The following is a 14552-nucleotide window of genomic DNA, read 5'->3' on the forward strand; positions in this document are numbered from 1 at the left end:
ACAATTACATAAAATATATGTAAAATAAAATTTTAATTACTTTTAATAAGTCTCCTATAATGCTTTCATACAAATTAATACACGATGAGAATATAGGGGGGTCGGGCAGCCCATACACATCTAACTATAGCAAAATGTTCTCTTTCCACCAAATGGCTATTTCAAGTAACAAGTAATGATGTTATCAATCATTCGATTACACAACTTTCCTTAACGTAATATTATTGCATCAATTTTTCAAACTCTTATCACATCAAGATTTCAAGCTCTGCTCAACACTAGTCCTAATGCCAAGTTGTTGTTTTGGTGAGAAACAATGATCAAAATAGCTTGAAGGGGAAGGACCTTGGAGTTTTCTGGTTTCCTAGCCAGTGTTGCATGTGGACTCCAATGGCATCTAAGTACAAGCTGCTGCTCCCATGAAAACCCACCACCTTGCCCTCTGTAGTGGTTGAGGTGAAGAATTTCCCAGCTTCTTCACCAAATGGACCATACTTCCCACGACTGGTGTTCAAAGTCAGTGATTTTATGATTATATGCTGCTGATCATCCTTGGTGATTGACCCGTAATAACCAGATATGCAAGTCAGTACCTCATGTGGATGCTCCAGTTGTATCTGAAATCACAATAATCAAAGCTTGATTATGTTTAAGAATGTTCATGTGATGGCCATTTTGCATTTGTACTTTGTAGCATTTGACACTCGAATTATTTTGTAATTGCACACGATTCCTACAATTTGATAAGGGGTTGAATTTTAAAATATTGGTTTAAGGAAGTAAGAAAGACAGTGAAATGTGCTTAAATTAAGAAAGTGGATGCTCATAATCATACCCTATGCATGGTGTCTCCTCCATTACCACCATGTCTTGCAGACCACACAGATTGCCTGTTTCGGTCGTACTCTATTTGGATAGAACATATGCCTTCTGATGCTTTTGTCAAATAGATCTGCTTAATCCCAGAAAAGACTCCATCATCCCAGGGTCTACCTCCATCTCCACCCCATGGCCCTGGTCCACATGGAGCTGGTTCTTTAATCACACCACAAAAAACCTAGCAAAGGTATGAGCAAAGTGAATAGCATAATCCATAAAAGGAGATTGACCATTTTTTTTAAATATGCCTTCAATATCTTCTGAGTTCTAAAAATTGTTGTCAAAAAAGGGTCATACCTCTTCAGCTGCTGATGAGTTAGCAAGTACTAGTTTGCTAGGCCATTGAGAATTGCCTATATCTCCAATGCTTGTTTCTCTGGGGTTGATTTCCTTGGGAGGGGTTGCCACAGGCACTATCACTTTCCCTTCTACAGCATGTACTCCAAAAGCATCTAGGAACAAACCTTTTCTCCCATGAATGCCAACAATTTTTTCTTCTTTCACTCTTGTGGTGAAATAGTTTCCTTGTTCATCCCCATAAGGTCCATACTTTCCCTTATTGGTGTGGAAAGTTAGTGATCTTATAAAAACAGGCCCCATGTACATCAAGGGATCACAGTAGCCAGATACATGTGTCAGGACTTCATAAGGAAAATCAAAGACTATCTGCAAAATGATGTTGCAAAGATTATAAATTAATCTGATTTTCCCTGTTTATTAAGTAGAGTAAGCTAAATTTGCCTTTTTGTTCTTTGTTCACCTTTTCAGTTTTAAATCCTCCTGCTCCACCTTGCTTGGATCCCCATATGGGCACCCCGTGATAATCATACAAAACTCTAATCCATACAATTCCAACGTTGCGTGACAAGTTGATTTGCCTGATTCCTGTGTAGCTTCCATCATCAAATACATGTCCACCAATGCCACCCCAAGGTCCATATGTGACCACACCTCCAACCTTTGGGATTGACCCTTCCACATGAGCCATCTGAAAGAAGATAGAATAAAAAATTCATTGGAGCAATTTTAGAATTAGTAAGGAAAGTTAAGGAACACTTTAAATGACAAAGAGGTCGCCAATGCAGGCTCTCTTACCTTTTCTTTCTGTTCAGTATTATTGGATTCTTGGACAAAAGAAATCTTCTTGGCCACATTGTTTGCTAAAGGCTTATTGACATAATCTTTTTGTTTCAGAGCAAGAACAATATCGTAGTGTTCATTCAGAGTTCCTTGTATCACAGAATAACCAGAATTCTCAGAAAAGTAAGTAATGGGGCTCTGGGAATGAGCCAAAGGCTTCGATGGATTTGGTTGTTTCAGGGACTTCAGATAGACTCCAATGGCATCTATGTACCAACCACACCTGCCATGGAACCCAACAATTTTTGCCCCAGTCAATGGGACTGAAAAGTATGTCCCTTGTTCTACACCAAATGGTCCATAAGTTTTCTTGTTACTCTCAAAACTCAGTGACCGGACTAAGTTTGGCCCCAATTGATTGAAGCTGCCACAGTATCCATGGATTTTAGTTAGGATCTCTTTTGGATAATCAAACTTCACCTGCAACAGTCATTAGTAGTTAGTTTTATATGCTCAAATTTAATTAATACCAACTTCTAACTAGGAACTTAACATGCTATTACTCTTTTTATAACTAGAAATAAGAACTGCAAGTATAGATCATTAGATTACATTTGAATGGTCAAGACATAGAGAAAAATACACACCAATTTTTTAACTAGTTAGGTGACCTATAACTGGTTTCTATGTATAGAAGTGTCATTCAAGTATAGACCAATAACTAGTTTTTATTTCTCACTAAGAAAAAAGCTTTCACCCCCTTAATCTCTCTTTCTAATGTATCATATTCTATAGTGCCAATATGGAACCTTTACCTTGTCAGTTTTGCGGCCTCCACTACCACCATGCTTCTCTGACCAAATAGAGCTTCCTTTCTTATCATATTCAATCTGGATGGAGTCAATGCCTGCCCCATGAACTATTACCAATTGCCTTACTCCTGAGTATACCCCATCATCCCAAGGAGACCCTCCATTGCCTCCCCATGGTCCAACTGACTGAGGTTTCTTTATGGAATCCTCAAAACTCTGCACCCACAACATCATGCAAAGTGTTAAAAAGAGGGTAAAAACATGGTTTCTATGCATTTAGTCCTATTTAACATAAACATCTATGAATTTAGTCATATGTAATGTAGCATAAGTAGTTGTATGCATGTACTACCATCTTCTACTTGAGGGATAATAATGTTAGACTTTGGACTAAGAAAACTGCTAGTGTTAATGTGGGTTTCAGTTAGGAGGAGGCAAGGAGGAATTTATGGGGGAAGTGGTTGAGTTTGTGAGCAGGGGACTTTGTGTAGAAGAATAATATAGATGAGGAACTATGTAGATAGAGCTAGTTTGAGTTGCACTATGGAGGGGAAGGATTTAAAGGCAGGGAATCAACTTCCCCACATATATCAGTCCCTTGTTTTTATTACACAAAGTTCCATGCACTTTTATGGTCTAAGGAGCAATCATCTTATTTCCCATATTTTGTACAAAATTATTGAGAAAAGGGAAAGGAACATATCGTCTTATACTAAATTCGAGTTTTGGAATTTAGTCAGAAGCACTTAGACTTTTATTAGTGGTTTGGTGCCATGAGTGGTACAGATTTCTTTGAATATGATTTCTAATGATCATTTCATATTCTACACCATCTTATATTTTATTGTTTAACCCTTTTATGGTCTTTGTATTAAAATTTTACACCATGCTTACTCATAATGTGCTTCTTATAAACAATTTGAGGAAGAATCTAATACTCTTTTGTGGATGCTTGCTCATGCCACACTTTTTATTCTACCAATCTTTTTCCCAGATTGAATTTTGTCGCTCCAATCATTAATTTATAAAGCATCTTTGAATGATAATCTGTTACTTAAAGTTATTGATGAACATGAAAAGACTACAATTATTGGCTTTATAATTTATTTATTATATCTTCTTGTTAGAAATTTTCAACAGGACAACTTTCAAATCTTTGTTCTGGGAATCATCACAAATTCATGTATTGTAACCAAATGGGGTTCTCAAACGGTATCATAATGTGAACAGATTCTCTTACGTCAAATTGCAGTTTTTGTTATTTTCTCATTTTCCTCCTTAACCAAACTCTGCAATAAATCTGAACAGTATGTGATTGCATGCCTTGAAACATGAGAATAGAAGCTCTAAAGCATAGATGGTTTGCATTGCTTCATATTTATTTGGTGTTTTGCTTCTATTTTCATTTAGAAAATACTATATTTATATAAATCCTTTCCTTTTCTTTTTATATGAACTTTTTTTCGGTTTTTAAGTGATTGGCTCAAAAATCCTTTTTTTTCTGCACTGTACTGTTAGTTACTGTTAATTATCTGTGTCACATAAACATGATCTTACCAACAAGATTCCTTTGACTATACGACGTAAAGTGTCTGAGGAAACTCAAAAGAAATCAAAATTTCTCGTAATGAGCATTTTCTTGAGTGTTAAGAGGCTAATCTTTCATCACCTTGGTTATGCTTATCTCAAATGTAACTAAAAAATTCATGTTTAGTCTAGAATAGTTGTCATTGATGTAATATACTGCTTCTAATCTAAATTATCCTGATTTTTTTTTAAAACCATTTATTGAATAGGGCTATTGAAGGAACCTAGTTGTTCATTCCAATCCTTGTTGGAGTCTTGACAAATGTCTTGAAATTTAAGGCAGTTATACTCAATGATAAACCTTTAGAAAAAATATTAGCGTGTAGATGATTTATTTAAAAAATTTAGAAAATATAGTTGTTTCAATTGAATTTTCTAATTTGTAGAATTTCTTTCAATATAGTTGCATTTGCAATCTAGTATGACAGAAATATCAACTGCATCAGTTTTCATTTCTCCTCAAATTCCCAGTCTCTTTTTTATCTTACATGTTTTCATGAAGAAACTGAAGATCATCTTCACTTGTGACCCTTTATTCGCATTCCACGACACTCTAAAACTGCAGTAGTATCAGCTACCTAATCCGTGGAAGCTTCTTAAAATTGGGTTGCAATTTGCATTTGAATTGAAAGAATACAAGTACAAATAATAATCTTAGCCTAATGGTGGATATGAAAGGATCTGTTTTTTGGTTTAAGCATATAAATTGACACGTGGTGTCAATTGATCTTGTCCCTTTATTTTGTTCATGTAGATACATCAAAAGATTCATTTACATCAAGAGTAATTAAAACAACATGGCAGATTTACATATTTCTGAATCCATTGATTCTCTTTCACGTCTATTTGCTCTACCAATAATCCCTACAAGAACAATGACCATCTTTAAAATGGTGTAAACAATTTGAATCGCTTAAATATATTTCACACCCATATGCCAACGATATGTATTTAGCTGTGTCATGGCAGTCCTTACACACTCTCAAATTCTTTACTATCCGTAAAATTTGAGGTCTGTGATGAGAATCTATCAAAGCAAACGCAATCGCAAGCTTTTCACTATGTACACTGTTAATGTCTTCCTTCTCCTCTTCCTCAATGCAAAGCCCATTGTCAGAAATATGTGCCTTAACATTTACATGTACCCGTTTTAGCCAAGAATGTAGCTTGTCCAAATATGGTTTTGACTGATCACCAACAACAAAAGTATGGACCATGTTATTCATTTCAATCCAGCTTTGCCCAACAGGAATCTTTTCTTTCTCCAGCTTTGTCATTTTTGGAGCTTCCCAATACTTCCCACATAAAGAATATGCCTGTGAAAGTAAATGCTGAGTTATTATATTTTCAGGATCCAACTCAAGCAGACGTTCTCCTGCAAAGATTGCCATTCCGAAATTCCTGTGAATTCTACAGGCAGTCAGAAAGGCAGTCCATACAGAAATATTAGGCTCAATGGGCATGTTCAGAATAAACTCCTGTGCTTCGGCAAGCTTACCCGAACGACCGAGCAAATAGACCATGGCGGAATAATGTTCCAGATCAAGTATAATCTTAAAGTCTTCACTCATGTTGGAGAAAGCATGTTTTCCCTCATCCACCATTCCAGCATGACTATAAGCTGATATAATACTTGCAAGAGTAACTCTATTTGGATGGAGTCTATCATCCTTGTTCATCTGATCAAAAAGATCGAGTGCAGACTCTGAAGAGCCGTGTAAAACATAACCTGAAAGCAGAGAGTTCCAACTGATGATATCTTTTGGGGATAATCCATCAAATACTTTCCTGGAGTACATTATATTTCCTGACTTGGCATAATTATCAATGAATGTATTTGATACATATAGTTCAGACACTAAATTTCTACGTATTGCACAACAATGAATTTCTTTCACTTTCTTAGCAGCCACTAAGTTTGCACAGGCAGGAAGGATAGTAAGCACTGTAACTAAGTTGGGAGCCATGTTGGAAAACTGCATCCGCCGAAATATCTGTAATGCCTTTTCCTTTTGTCTACTCTGCAAGAAACCAGAAATTAAAGAATTCCATGATGCTACATTTGGTTTAATATTCCCATCTTTCTCAATTCTTTGAAAAAGATCCAATGCCTCATCCTCTGCACCATTCTGCATAAATCCTGTAATCATCACATTCCATGTGACAACATTAGGTGGCGAATCAGACTCCTGCATTTTCATAAATAACTCGTGAGCTTTGCCACAGAAACCAGCTTGGCAATACCCTCCAATAATTGAGTTCCAAGAATATACATCTCTCTTTAACATCACATCAAAAATGCGTTGAGCAGCTTCCAGATTGCCACCTTTGGCATACATGTCAATCAGTGAATTACCAATTAGCATATCATCAACCAAACTTGTCTTAACAGCAATAGAATGGACTTCAGATCCCATACTTAGTGATTTTACTGACGCACATGCCGAGACTGCACTAGCAATTGTAATACTGTTGGGCTCAACCCCCACTATAAACATCTCCCTCAACAAATCAAAAGCATCGTTTATCCTTCCCTTTTGAGTAAACCCAGAAATCAAAGAAGTCCAAGTATATACATCTGGAGTAATCCCAAAACTCTCCATCATCCTCATTAAATCTATTGCAATCTCGCTCTGCCCACACTGACTATAACTGGCAATCAAAATGTTCCAAGTTACCAATCCAGGGTCAATTCCTTCCCCCTGCATTGCATCAAAATACTTCCGAGCTTCTTCAATCTCACCCTTCTGACAATATCCAGTTATTATCACATTCCAAGAAACATAGTTCCTCTCCTCCATTCTCCTAAAAAGCTTCTCTGCATAAGTCATCTCCCCACACTTAGCATACACAGCTAGAATTGAATTGATCACACGCAAAGAAGAGCACCTTCCTCTACGAATCACCATCGAATGGATCAACCTCCCAGCTTCAAAAGCCCTGCACTTTCCGCAAGCTTTCAAAATCTTTGGTAGCAAAAAATCATCAGGCAAAACCCCATGTTGCATCATATTATAAAAAAGCTCCACAACTTCATCCCACTTAAGGTCTCTGGAGCAAGCACCAATCATAGCAGACCAAGTGAACAAATTCCTCTCATGCATTTCATCAAACACTTTCCGTGCTTCCTCCAAGAGCCCACATTTAGCATACATGCTGACCAACTTGGTCTCCACAAAAGGGTTCACCTTTCTCACCAACCCAACTCTAGCATGCAACTCCCTACCCACCCATATGCAGTCTCTGTCAATACAAGCCTGAAGCAAGTTAATGAAGGTAATGGGTCTCACCTTGGACCCTTGTTGGGCCAAAGAGTCAAGAATTCCCACAGCCTCACTCAGGTGACCATTGACACATAGTTCATTCAACTGGGTATCTATCAATTTTGGGTGTGACAAATTGGTCATGGAGACACTGTTGGAGTTTGCAAGGACCCTTGTTGAGCCCTGCCACTCCAATTGGGTGGCACTGTGAGAAGGTATTAACAGAGAAGGCCATGGTTTACTGTGTAGAATAATAAGGTTCTTCTCCATGCTCTTTTCTGTTTTCCAAGCTTTCCAAATGCCCTTATCTCCTTTGTGTTTCACACAAATATGTGGAGATGAATTTACCAGATAACATTAGATAAGATATATGTTTGTTTTTGCTTTATAATAAACTAGAAATTGAAAAACAAAAATTAATATTTTAAAGAAAAATAATGAATTAATTGAACAATTTTTTTTTTTTAAGTTTAAGTCTCTCTTCTTTTTTTAAGTTTTTTTTATCTTGTTCGATTGATAGTTTTGAGTGTGATGATGTTTACGTTGAGGTTATTATTAACTTGATGGGATGGTAGATACAAAAGAATAATGACTTTATCAAATACTATAGTTGCTTTAATGGAGTGAAAAGAATATTAAAAGTGAAGGTTATTTTATTTTATATGTGAGATTTTATGTTGAAATTGGTGAGAGTGTGTTCTAATTTTGAATTAATCGAAATTGAAAAACAAAAATTAACATTTTAAAAAAAAATAATGAATTAATTGAACAACTTTTTTTTTTAAGTCTCTCTTCTTCTTTAAGCTTTTTTTCTTCTTCAATCAAAAGTTTTGAGTGTGATGATGTTCACTTTGAGGTTATTATTGACTTGATGATAGATAAAAAAAAAATTATCAAATAATATAGTTGCTTTAATGGAGTGAAGAGAGAGTATTGAAAGTGGAGGTTATTTTATTTGACATGTGAGATTTGATGTATAAATGGATGAGAGTGTGTTCTATCTTTCTTCCTGTTGTTACCTTAAAATAAAGAATTAAGGAAAGAGTGAATGAGTTACTTCGTGTATAAAAACTGTACATTAATATTAATTAAAAAAATAAAAAATTATTTTATTTTATTTTTAAGTAATTCATATGAAATGACAAAATACTCCAATGAAATATATTAAATAGGTAGAATCGTAAAAAAATTGTATAAAAAAAACGGTTATAATAAGAAATCTATATATATATAGAGGTATAGATAAATATTTCTAAATATATAATATATTTTTTATATTTATATAATTAATAACTACATATGATACATTTCGTTAATTACTTCAAAATATTGGAATTTATTTAAAAAGTATTCAAATTTCTTGTGAATACTTCTAAATAATTTGTTGGTTCCTTATTTATATGAACAAATACCGATTCCTTTTGAATTTCGATCCAAAAAAGATGCTCTAAATTTAGTAAACTTTCGTTCCGTTGTGTCTAAGAGTTAGAAACAAACACATTTAAAAGGTGATTTGCTTCTTTACTCTTTATTGTGACCCATATTTTTCTTTCTTAGTTACCACAGCTTTCTTTTCTGTTTCACGAATGAACTTCTATATCTTCTGATGATGTTTTTGTTGGGTGGTAACTGAAACCAATGTTCTGATAAAGACTCTGTTTTCATATGTTCCAAGATTGCTGAACCCTTCTGTAAGTTTTTCTCCTATTTCTCACTTTCTTTCAATCTGTTGTGGATTTTGTTGCTTCATACATGTAATTTTCGATCCATGATTATGAACATGATTCATCTAATTAGTGACAACCTGTTTGGTTGAAGAAATTGAATAATTTTGTTATAATCAGATCAGAATATGGAAATGCTGTTACACTATTTACTCAGATCAGAAAATCATTAGAAAGTTGAATATCTTGTGTTTGAATAATGTGTTTGTTGTTGTGTGTTCTTAAACAAATTTAGTTTTTGAATTTTCACAAAAGATTTTGTATCCCTTTATATTAGGTGAGTCCAATGGTTGGGTTATAAGGGAAGGGATTGTTGAACCAATTTCATAATAATATTTTTTTCATATTTACATCCTTCACAATAAATACACCCATTTCACAATTTAATAAATTAATGTTTTAACCATATTTAATTTTACTTTTAAAGACAAAAATATTATTATATTATTTTTTTTTCAACTGAAAGTGTTTTATTGTTGAGAGTGTGAAATAATTTTGTTCCTTTTTTGTTATATATTTACTTGTTGAGAAACAATGAATTTTTTATTTATTATATATTTACTTTATAGATAAGTTTGCAAATATGAACATGAAATGTGAATCATAAGGTTCAAACAGGTTGAATAAGTGAAATTCAAACTTTATTTTTTAAAATATTTAATATTATACTCTTTGTAATTAATTAAAACTTATTAGAAAACAATACGAGTCTCACTTCTCATTTATTAAATTTCATTCATTATTTTTTTCCCAATAAATTTTGTATTTTATTAACAATTTTTGAAATCTTTAAATGAGTCATAAGATGAAGTTCGGTCACTCCTCTTAAACAGTATGTCGGTCGTATGACACACCTGTAGGACACGTATCCGTGAAGTATTCAATTCAAAAAGTATTTGTTAGATTTTTTACAATTCTAATACGATTATAACATAATTTTAAAAAGGAAAATTACATTAATTTTCTCAAAATTAAACTTTATTGTATAAATTGTTATTATGATTATAAAAATAAGAAACAAATTATTGTGAATTAGTCATGAAAAAACATCTTTCTGCTCCAAAAAATAATCTGGAACATACTTGTGCACATAAATCATTATTGTCAATTTATATAATTCATAATTATATAATATATAGATTTGTGTCTTTGTATCCTACATTTTAGAGATTTTACGTATCTCCGTATCCGTGTCAGTGTCTGTGCCACATGGAGTAAAAACTTTTTTTTTTCACATGTCCAATATAATCTCCAAAAAAATATTTTCAACTCATTTTTACAGCCTTAACTAACTAATGACAGTTTTTTTTTTTTTTGTTTCTTACCCCAATTTGAGCAAGGAACATACTTTAATCCTTAATAAAAAAACTTTAATACTAAAAAATGGACAAGTAGTACTAAACAAACATTATAAGAAGAAACAAGTTTAAAATTAATATTTGTCTCATGTAGTTTAGTTTCTCGTGATATAAAGCCTGCATTGTTAGACACACTTCCATCTCCTAAAGTGGTGGAGGAATAATTCATAAATATGTTTACCATTTTACCCTTTACCCTGGTTAGTCGCCCTAATTAGGTTGTTTCATTATTGAAGTTCAAAATAATAAAAAAGTGTGATATTTTATAAAATGCTTGATGGGTAATACAAATTAATATTTAATGAATATTTTATTATGGGAGTCTAAAATCGAAATAGTGACATTAATTGTGTGAAATGCACATTAATATTTAATGAATTTTTTTATTCCTGAGATGGAATTCAAAGAGTGGGATTAATTGTGTAGAACAATGAAAGAATTGATGGCATGTATGATCCTTGGTTTGTGAGTTCTTATGGTAAAGCAAATGAAGGTAAATAATGGGGTAGCAATTGAAGTAAAAGTAGAATGTTTTTGCATTATTATATTATTATTACTACTGTTACAACCTGCGGTTATATGAATGCACGACCCCATGCGTGAATTTTTACAAAGATCTATGCTTCTTGGTTTGTACTACAGAAGATAAAGCAATTACCCCACTCACCCACCACACATCCCTGAAACCTAGAACCACTGAATCAAGCAGCAATGGTTAAAGACACACAGCCTTTAGCCTATGCTGCAAATGGGCACTCAAAAGATTTTGACCCAACTGTTCCTCCACCCTTCAAGATTGCTGAAATAAGAGCAGCCATACCAGAACATTGCTGGGTCAAGAACCCTTGGAGATCCCTCAGTTATGTTCTCAGGGATGTGTTGGTTATTGCTGCATTGGTGGTGGCAGCAATTCACTTCAACAACTGGTTTCTCTGGCTCCTCTATTGGCCTGTTCAGGGAACAATGTTCTGGGCTATATTTGTGCTTGGACATGACTGGTAATGTGTTGATTTTGTTTTGAGTTTCAAAAATTGTTCAGGATGTTTGTGTTTTCTGTTCTGTAAAGTTCTTCTTTCTGCATTGAACAGTGGCCATGGAAGCTTTTCAAACAGCCCTCTGCTGAACAGCCTGGTGGGACACATCTTGCATTCCTCAATTCTCGTTCCATACCATGGATGGTTGGTTCATGGCATCTCTTTTCTTTTTCATTTGTCCTTGGAAGTTCTGTTCTTTAAGATTTTATAGCATGTTTGAAAATTCATTTAATTGAAACTTACATCTGGGATGTGAAAGTTTTACTACTATCTACTTCTGAGTGACCTGAAAAATCACATCTGGGCTGTGTAACTGAACACTTTTGCCAACCAAATTGATTTTTGTTCTCATGGATTTTGCAGGAGAGTTAGCCACAGAACTCACCACCAAAACCATGGACACATTGAGAAGGACGAGTCATGGGTGCCAGTATGTGATTCATTGCCTCTACCGTGATTCAATTATTACATATATTTTGCAGACCCAAGAAAAAGGGTACCCTTATTATACTTCATGAGACTGTTCTTCAACATGGTTTTTTTTTTGTGTCATTGTCTTAGTTAACAGAGAAGATTTACAAGAGTCTAGACTACGTGACAAGATTTGCTAGATTCACTGTGCCATTTCCATTGTTTGTGTATCCAATTTATTTGGTGAGTGCTTTTTTTACCAGGAATTGAAACAACAATACATTGTTATTATTTTATTCAGTTCAAAGTAATGAGTTTTGTTTGTGATTTGAACTCATTTCAGTTTGGAAGAAGCCCCGGAAAGGAAGGCTCTCACTTCAATCCCTACAGCAATTTGTTCCCACCCAATGAGAGGAAAGGAATAGCACTTTCAACACTATGTTGGGTTATCATGTTTTCTCTGCTTATCTATCTATCCTTCATCACTAGTCCACTTCTGATGCTCAAGGTCTATGGTGTTCCATATTGGGTAAATCCTCATTCCTACACTGTTACTTCTTTTTCCTCCTCTTTTTGAACTCTAAAATAGTTACCACTTCTCCATTAATTATATAATTGTTTGAACATTGCAGATATTTGTTATGTGGCTGGACTTTGTCACATATTTGCATCACCATGGTCACCCCAAGAAACTACCTTGGTACCGCGGCATGGTAACAAATTCAGTTCATTCTGTTGCATCCTTTTCACTTCTTATCTTACTCTTATTATAGCACCTCAGATACAAATCATTTTAATTTCTTTTACATGTGCCTTAAGCTTAGCCGTAGCAGAAATTAGGTGAGGTGTGTTGGTTTTTTGGAAAGCAATAACACAGTTTGTGGTGAACTGAATTGGACAGGAATGGAGTTACTTAAGAGGAGGTCTTACAACTGTGGATCGTGACTATGGCTGGATCAACAACATTCACCATGACATTGGCACCCACGTTATCCATCATCTCTTCCCTCAAATCCCTCACTATAACCTTGTTCAAGCGGTACACTTTTTTATTCCCTCCAAAACCTACTTTTGTTTTATCTCCTGCAACTCACTCTTTTCCATGTAACCTTTCCCTTATTTTTAAACCATTTCTCTGCACCCCACTTGCAATTTTATAATCAGAAATTGGCTATTACTTTAACTTGTCTTCATGTTGAGGGCAGAACTAGTAATTCAGAAAACTTAGATGGCACAAGTAATAAGTGGCATGTGGTTTGAGTATTTTAACCAAATGTCAGAATTAACAGGATAGTATGATAGTTGGAGGAGTTAGACACGTCTCTTAAATCCTGATACACGTATCGGACACCAATCCTTCTCTTTAAGGAGAACACATATTGATGAATTTGTAGAACACGTATTCATGAACTTCTCCTGATAGAATACACGTATTTTTGAACTTTTCCCAGTAGAACACACTTCTCCTGGTAGAATACACGTATTTTTGAACTTCTCCATGTAGAACACACGTATTTTTGAACTAACTTCTCCTTGTCTTGTAGAACACACGTATTATTTTAGAAATTATATGTGTCTGTCTCTATGTCTTTAGAAATTATATGTATATTTGTCTCTATGTCTTTAGAAATTATACGTGTATCTGTATTTATGTCGTATAGCATAGTTGTGTTACATTGGTATATGTAATGAGATGAATATGTGTTGGTAAATGAGTGCAGACAAAGGCAGCGAAATCAGTTCTTGGAGAGTATTACCGTGAGCCAGAGAGATCTGCACCAATTCCATTTCATCTAATAAAGTATTTGTTGAAGAGCATGAGAGAAGACCACTTTGTGAGTGACACTGGAGACATTGTTTACTATCAGACCGATCCTCACTTGCACCGAGACTGACTTCAAATTTTGGTCCATCTATTGTTTTCTAGCTTCTCAAATTACTCATTTCTTCAATGCTACATTTTGGACTTTAACGTTTTCTGAACAATTTGCATAGAGAGACAGGAATATAGAGTGGGGCTCAATGGAATAATACTATTTCTAATAGCTCTGCTAATAAATATTGAATTGTCAGTTTTCATTTCTCACAGAGCCTTCACATGGGACCATTCTATATTTTTAATGTATTCTCACCTTTCAAAACAATTTTCAACTTCCTCTCTCTCTCTTTTAATGCAACAATGTCTTATATATCTCTAATTTTTCATTTTTTACTTTTTAATTTCAATTCAGGATTAAATCAACTATTATTCTTCATTCTTTAACTATCCCTTGTTAATGCTTTGCATAAACAACAAAAGATTTTGATAAATCTTTATCCTATTCACTCGATCTTTGAAAACTTTGAAACTAAAACTGCGTCATAGTTTTGGAACATTATCAACCATTAAATTGAATTAACGTTT

The 14552-nt window shown here is 34.3% G+C and overlaps 3 protein-coding genes across 6 annotated transcripts; 1 reads left to right on the plus strand and 2 right to left on the minus strand.

Annotated features, from left to right (window-relative positions):
- Positions 1–125: 125 nt before the first annotated feature.
- LOC137823719 (jacalin-related lectin 3) lies at positions 126–3320 on the minus strand. 3 transcript variants are annotated; one of them, XM_068628956.1, is made up of 7 exons: positions 3124–3320; positions 2775–2987; positions 1975–2439; positions 1640–1867; positions 1177–1545; positions 836–1057; positions 126–617 (listed from the first exon to the last, which is right to left on the minus strand). In XM_068628956.1, exons 1-7 carry the CDS (start codon positions 3124–3126, stop codon positions 321–323), a joined length of 1797 nt encoding a protein of 598 aa, XP_068485057.1. In that variant the 5' UTR covers positions 3127–3320; the 3' UTR covers positions 126–320. The 3 variants fall into 3 exon arrangements, with proteins under 3 accessions (XP_068485057.1, XP_090150743.1, XP_090150742.1); XM_090294617.1 differs by having other exon boundaries at positions 126–733; positions 3124–3263; XM_090294616.1 differs by lacking the exon at positions 3124–3320 and having other exon boundaries at positions 2775–3020.
- A 1752-nt stretch (positions 3321–5072) lies between these two features.
- On the minus strand, positions 5073–7959 carry LOC150025695 (Pentatricopeptide repeat (PPR-like) superfamily protein). The gene has a single exon (XM_090294627.1). It carries the CDS (start codon positions 7889–7891, stop codon positions 5210–5212), a length of 2682 nt encoding a protein of 893 aa, XP_090150753.1. The 5' UTR covers positions 7892–7959; the 3' UTR covers positions 5073–5209.
- Positions 7960–9131: 1172 nt separating this feature from the next.
- On the plus strand, positions 9132–14292 carry LOC137823720 (omega-3 fatty acid desaturase, endoplasmic reticulum). Of its 2 annotated transcripts, none has more exons than XM_068628958.2 (9): positions 9132–9312; positions 11346–11701; positions 11792–11881; positions 12101–12167; positions 12299–12391; positions 12492–12677; positions 12781–12861; positions 13050–13187; positions 13870–14292. In XM_068628958.2, the coding sequence occupies exons 2-9, from the start codon at positions 11415–11417 to the stop codon at positions 14041–14043; spliced, it is 1116 nt and encodes a 371-aa protein (XP_068485059.1). In that variant the 5' UTR covers positions 9132–9312; positions 11346–11414; the 3' UTR covers positions 14044–14292. The 2 variants fall into 2 exon arrangements, with proteins under 2 accessions (XP_068485059.1, XP_090150770.1); XM_090294644.1 differs by lacking the exon at positions 9132–9312 and adding an exon at positions 11150–11196.
- Positions 14293–14552: the final 260 nt, after the last annotated feature.

Source organism: Phaseolus vulgaris, chromosome 8, assembly GCF_051622355.1.
Source record: "Phaseolus vulgaris cultivar YP4 chromosome 8, ASM5162235v1, whole genome shotgun sequence".
NCBI classification, from domain to species: domain Eukaryota; kingdom Viridiplantae; phylum Streptophyta; class Magnoliopsida; order Fabales; family Fabaceae; genus Phaseolus; species Phaseolus vulgaris.

Coding starts and splice junctions, on each gene's coding strand:
- LOC150025695 (XM_090294627.1), bottom strand. CDS start 7,891: ATGGAGAAGAACCTTATTATTCTACACAGTAAACCATGGCCTTCTCTG.
- LOC137823719 (XM_090294616.1), bottom strand. CDS start 3,005: ATGATGTTGTGGGTGCAGAGTTTTGAGGATTCCATAAAGAAACCTCAG. Junction 1,868..1,974: donor ATACTGAACAGAAAGAAAAG/GTAAGAGAGCCT, acceptor ATCTTCTTTCAG/ATGGCTCATGTGGAAGGGTC. Junction 618..835: donor GAGGAGACACCATGCATAGG/GTATGATTATGA, acceptor TTGTGATTTCAG/ATACAACTGGAGCATCCACA.
- LOC137823720 (XM_068628958.2), top strand. CDS start 11,415: ATGGTTAAAGACACACAGCCTTTAGCCTATGCTGCAAATGGGCACTCA. Junction 12,392..12,491: donor TTGTGTATCCAATTTATTTG/GTGAGTGCTTTT, acceptor AACTCATTTCAG/TTTGGAAGAAGCCCCGGAAA. Junction 12,678..12,780: donor TCTATGGTGTTCCATATTGG/GTAAATCCTCAT, acceptor TGAACATTGCAG/ATATTTGTTATGTGGCTGGA.